This window comes from Pseudophryne corroboree, chromosome 9 (assembly GCF_028390025.1).
Source record: "Pseudophryne corroboree isolate aPseCor3 chromosome 9, aPseCor3.hap2, whole genome shotgun sequence".
NCBI lineage: Eukaryota > Metazoa > Chordata > Amphibia > Anura > Myobatrachidae > Pseudophryne > Pseudophryne corroboree.
Window position 1 is genome coordinate 33,672,105 of NC_086452.1, and position 6,000 is coordinate 33,678,104.

General features: G+C 41.6%; 1 protein-coding gene across 1 annotated transcript in view; it reads right to left on the bottom strand.

Annotated features, from left to right (window-relative positions):
• Positions 1 to 4,711, bottom strand: part of IL12RB2 (interleukin 12 receptor subunit beta 2) — a 69,847-nt gene extending 65,136 nt beyond the window's left edge. The window contains exon 1 of the mRNA XM_063939133.1: positions 4,633 to 4,711. Within this exon, the coding sequence (XP_063795203.1) occupies positions 4,633 to 4,708 (76 nt within the window). The 5' untranslated portion in view covers positions 4,709 to 4,711. The remainder of the gene's footprint in view (positions 1 to 4,632) is intronic.
• Positions 4,712 to 6,000: the final 1,289 nt, after the last annotated feature.

Here is a 6,000-nt window from a genome sequence, read left to right on the forward strand (position 1 = left end):
GCTTCATATAGTGTTCATAGTTTTTATGCAGGATCGAGGGCCTAATTCAGACCTGACCGCTGCACTAATAATTTTGCTGTCCTGCGATCAGATAGTTGCCGCCCATGAGCCGTGTAAATTCGCCCCGTACAAGTGTGCGATCGCGTGTGTACGCCATGCTAAAAATATCCCTCAGTCAGCAGACAGCTGCAAATCTGTTCGCACCTCACTCACTATCATATGTTTTTTCCACTGAGTGCAGTCTGTGCGCAGCCCGGGACATACTCCTACAGTGCGATGAGGACAGGCTGATCGGGGGTCGGAGCTGACGTCACACACCCTCCCTGAAAACTCTTGGGCACGCCTGCGTTTTCCCTGACACTCCCAGAAAACGGTCAGTTACCACCCTCCTATTGCCTCTTCATGTCAATCAGCTTGCGAATGCCTGTCGCTGTTTGGCGATGCCTGTTGTTGTTTGCCGATGCGTGTGCGCATTGTAGTGCATGCGCAGACAATCGATAATCGCCCACTGTGCAAAAAACACACAGCAGTGATCAGGTCTGAATCGGGTCCCAAATAGCTCAACGAGTAGGGTGTTTGACAGGAATTGAACATGTTATAGGTTTGAATCCTGGGTATGGCAGTATATTGAAATGTGTCATTTATTAAAGGGTTTTCTAACAAAATAACAACAAGCTCTGAACTTAAGCGCATGAAGGTGGTATAAAGAGGATTTGTGTCTAAATCCATTTTCTTGCAGTGGTCTACAAATGTGTAATATATATGTATATGTATATATATGTATATGTATATATATATATATATATATATATATATATATACCATATATTTATCCAGATCCAAATAGAAATCCAGAATAGAGGGCACTTACCAGTCCAACTTCATTAAAGAATTTATTGATTTATTGAGCCTTTCTCAAGACAGCCCAGGAGACATCTGCTCAGCATGCTTGTTCCTGGCATGCTGAGCAGATGTCTCCTGGGCTGTCTTGAGAAAGGCTTATCTAAGCCGAAACGTCGACATTATATGCTGACTCTGATGTATCAATAAATTCTTTAATGAAGTTGGACTGGTGAGTGCCCTCTATTCTGGATTTCTATTTGGATCTGGATAAATATATGGTATATGTGGATGTCCGAATCTGGACCTTCTTGAGGAGCACCCCGACGGTGACTGTTTATGGCTGTGAGTGCGGACAGTACGATTTGAATATATATATATATATATATATATATATATATATTGGAGAAGAGTTCGGCACTGTAAGTTTGTAATGAATAACAATTTGCTCCGGTGCCCTGCCCTCTGAAGTCAGTATGTAGCGGGGAAAATGAGCTGGCACTCGCTGAGACTTATAATAAAACATGCAAACTACATAGTTTGATGCCAAACTATGTAGTTTGCATGTTTTATTATAAGTCTCAGCGAGTGCCAGCTCATTTTCCCCGCTATATATATATATATATATATATATATATATAAAAAACAAAAGATGAGAATAGGCGCCTCCTAGTGCATTAACTCACATAAACATGTGACCTCCACCTTAAATAACACCCTGGTGAATTCAAGGTGTACCTTGTATGGTGGAATTCCAACCACCTAAAAGAATCGCAAAATACCATGTATTTCAGTGTGTAATAGGGATATTTTTCATCACGATAATCCTGGTGGTGCTTTTCCCAAGTTTGTATCTCACATAAACAGGATAAAAGCAAAAAAGAAGACAAAAGTGCAATATGTTTCATAACAAATAAAAACACATTTATTTCAAAAAATTGGTCATAAATAAAAGTGGTTGCCCGTACAATATGAAAGATAAAAGACAGCTTATCTGTTATTAGTCGTCCATACGATAAAATATCGTATGGACGACTAATAACAGATAAGCTGTCTTTTATCTTTCATATTGTACGGGCAACCACTTTTATTTATGACCAATTTTTTGAAATAAATGTGTTTTTATTTGTTATGAAACATATTGCACTATTGTTCCCTTTTTTGCTTTTATCCTGTTTATGTGAGATACAAACTTGGGAAAAGCACCACCATGATTATCGTGATGAAAAATATCCCTATTACACACTGAAATACATGGTATTTTGCGATTCTTTTAGGTGGTTGGAATTCCACCATACAAGGTACACCTTGAATTCACCAGGGTGTTATTTAAGGTGGAGGTCACATGTTTATGTGAGTTAATGCACTAGGAGGCGCCTATTCTCATCTTTTGTTTTTTAGATTTCGAACGGTTAGCCTGAACAGCAAACCACAGGAGAAAAGGGCTGCCACCCTATACAATACGGGTAGTGCACTTCCAAATAGGAAAGTCCTGTCACCACAGAGGAGGAAAAAGGACATTTCACTGAGCTTTAAGGAGAGGAGTAGCGCCAATACCACCATTCTTCTTTATATATATATATATATATATATATATATATATAAATCACAGGGGCTCTGCACTCGCTATACTAACTAATAATAATAAACAGTGGAGTTTTAGTTCATGTATTGATTAATGCATTTAAGCCTGCAGCCCCCGACAAGGGACCCTACTATACTGCTGGTCCTACTCTATTGCTCAAAATAATTATTGTGAAAATAGCTATCACATTAGTGTTATTTTTATATATATATATAGCGGATTCGGTTTTACTCGGTTCTCAAAACCGAATCTTATTGGCTATCCAAAACACGTGACATCCGTGAGCCAGTAAGATGTCGTTTTGAGAACCGAGTAAAACCGAGTAAAACCGAATCCGCTCATCTCTAATATATATATATATTGTCAAAGTCAGAAAAATATCTCTATGCACACTGCCATATTTGCACCTCACACAGGTCTGCGCTGCGCATGCGTGCGCTCTCCCGTGCGTGCGCATACTCGCTGTGCGGGCACCCGCGGGCGCGCGGTATGTGCCTTTACGGTAGAGTTCATGCGTTCGTAGCGTGCGACTCAATCGTTACATATTTCCACTATATAATGTATTTTGTAGATCATGGTCCCTTTGATAGATTCTGAAAGTTTGGTTAATATAGAATGTTCATGAATAGAGAAATCCCCCTTTGTTTGATACGAAGGGTCAGACAGGAGTAATACAGTGGTGTTTAGTACCCATCGGAAGAGTATTTAATTAGCAATATTCCGGTGTTGGTTTGAAGCGGATTAATCGCTCGTGCGAATAGTTATGGACATAAGAAGTTTATGAACATTTACTGTATTTGCACTTACTTATCCATGCGGCGGGAAACCCAGTTTCCCTCCCACCTGAGCTGTTGGAAATAGTCACAGCCCACCTGTATGAATCAACCTATGACCTTTTGTTATAATGCGAGGAGGAATTCCTGTGTCCAATGAACAATGAGATTGTAGGGACCATTGAATCGCATTGTGTGTGGGGCATAAATAGACAAGCCGATCACATCCAGCTCTCACTCTTCAACGGTTATCATTGCTGAAAATCGGGAGCTGGATGTCCAGAGGCGCATGCGATCGTTTCCTTTGTGCGTAAGTTTTCTCCGCAATCATATTGTCTTTCTTGTTGTTATGGGCCATTTCTCTCTCTCTCTCTCTTCTCTTCTTTCTCTCGTATTCTCCTAAACGTAATAGTATTGTATTGTATTTCCTGTGTAGTTATCTGGTTAGGTAGTCTATGTTATATTGTAGTGTATGACTTGTATTGTATTAATTCTTTTGCAAGTATAACATCCATAATATATATATTAGGCGTTGGACCCTAAGCACGGTATCTGTGTATTTCTTATAGTGTTAAGTATTCACAGAGCGTCGGTGACGCTCAAACAGCTTTTAAGTTAATAAGGTTACACTGTGTTGCATCTACACCCTATCTCTACACTAAGGTTTTACAGCATATTACATTGTTTTTGGTTTAGATTTAAAGGTTTAACATTGTGAGCGTCAGCGCCGCTGGTGATCTCCTCGTGGTCCCGAGCGTCCGCTACGCTATAGCGAATCATTACGTTAGCCGGCAGCCAATAGCGTGCCTGCCTGTGATCTCTCGGCCGTGAGCGAACGTGACGCTTGAGCGTCTCGACCACGGCTAAGAGATCGTTACGCAACGAGCGTACCCTTACGGTACTCCATACGTAAATAGCGTACAGTGTTCTTAGACCTCATAAAGGGTTTTATATAAGATAAATATTTAGCTTTATCAATATATATATATATATATAGATAGAGAGAGAGAGAGAGAGAGAATGTGAGAATCATAGCATGGGCTTTCTCTGGGATCAATCTTGGGGGAGAGAGGGTGCCAATTCTCTCTCTGGCACAGGGAACCAAAAAGTCTAGTTACAGCTCTGGTTCGCAGTACAAATCCTGTCTGGAGCAATCTGTATAGGTGCAATTTGCAATACAGATAGATCTGTTAATTTTTATTTTATTTTATTATTATTATTATTATTATTATTATTATTTTTGGGTGGGTGGGTGGGGGATTACTTTTGCAAGCCACTATGTATGTGTCCCCTTGTCCTCTTTAGAAGGTTTGATATACTATTTGGTGGTCATTTGGTTTATATATGCTGTAATTCAATTGAGGAGATCATGCTAAAACAAAATGATAATTATTTATGTTTCTTTCTTACAAGATAAAAAAGGTTTGAACCAACCTGCACTCAGCTTCATTATAAGGCACAGAAATATGATAATAACAGCCGTCCGGGACATCCAAAGTCCTGTCACCATAAGCAGAACATTAGGGATGCTTTACTGAGTCGGAGAGAAAAGGAAATAAGATCTTCTCGGAACAGATCTGACTGGGAGAGAACACAAGAAACGTATTGGGATGAGGTTTAGATTTGCTCTGATTCTTTCCTGCTGCATTGTGTATAAATGTTACATTGGTTAAATAGGAGGCGTAATATACTATAATCTATCCACAGCGCCAGGGCCGTAATTAGGTGTGTGCGGAAGGGGCACCGCACATAGTGCTGCAGGGTAGGGGGCGCTGTTGGCAGCACTTGTCAGTTATAATCTGTTTTAATTACTTTTACTTGCAGCTTTACGCCTCTTTGAAGCCTAGTATCTCCTGACCACTGCTGTCTCCTACCCTGACCTCTTCTGTCACTAATACACCTATACAACATTCATGAACTCAATTTAAGATTTTGTATTTATTCAGTCACACTGTCCTTTATTACATTTCAAGATGCTGACATACCCGGGATTCAATCCCATTGTCTGTGACATTGCAGTCAGACAATCTATTCATTGAGCTATCTGCCCTTGCATAGAAAGGTAGATAATTCTAAGGTAGACAAATCTATTTGTAGCTTACCTTTTATTTGTGAAAAAACGATCAGCATTGCAGCTGAGCAGATCTACTGTATGTAGTGTATGGCAGTAAGGGATTGGATGTGTGGCTGCACACTACATAGATCTGCTCAATTGCAATGCTACATAGATCTGCTCAAGTACCAGTAGCTTGGGAAGGGGCCTCGTAGCCTGGGCTCTATCTGGGATAAATCTTGTCATCAGGGCCATTACTAGGTGTGTGCCAGTGGTGCCTGGCACACAGCGCATATGCACTACGGGCGCAGAACCACTGGCAACACCCGCAGGGCCACCCGCGCCTCACTAGTATTGTCCACCCACCCGCCATAGATCCATAGATCACACTTACAATTTCGGAAACTCCCCACTGCTGCAGCGCTGCTTAGTCCCCGTCTCAGGCTGTCATTCCTCCAATTGGCCACTTAGAGCTGGCCCAAGATTGGCTGATCTCTCAATACTGCTTTCTCTTTCGGGTGCTCTGCTCACTGCTCCAGCTTAGCTCTCCCCTCACCAGCTACCTCAGCGGCTTCTACTGGTCTCTCTTGCAGATGCCGCCGTGACAGCCGCCCAGGGGACCAGCTTCCCAGCCCTATCACAGGTACCAGCGCCTCCAACCTCTCCCTGAAGGACGTGCTGCTGCCCAGCTCTGTATTCACTATCCCCCACAACTCTCTTGCTAGCAGCGCAGGCAGCTAGAGGGATGT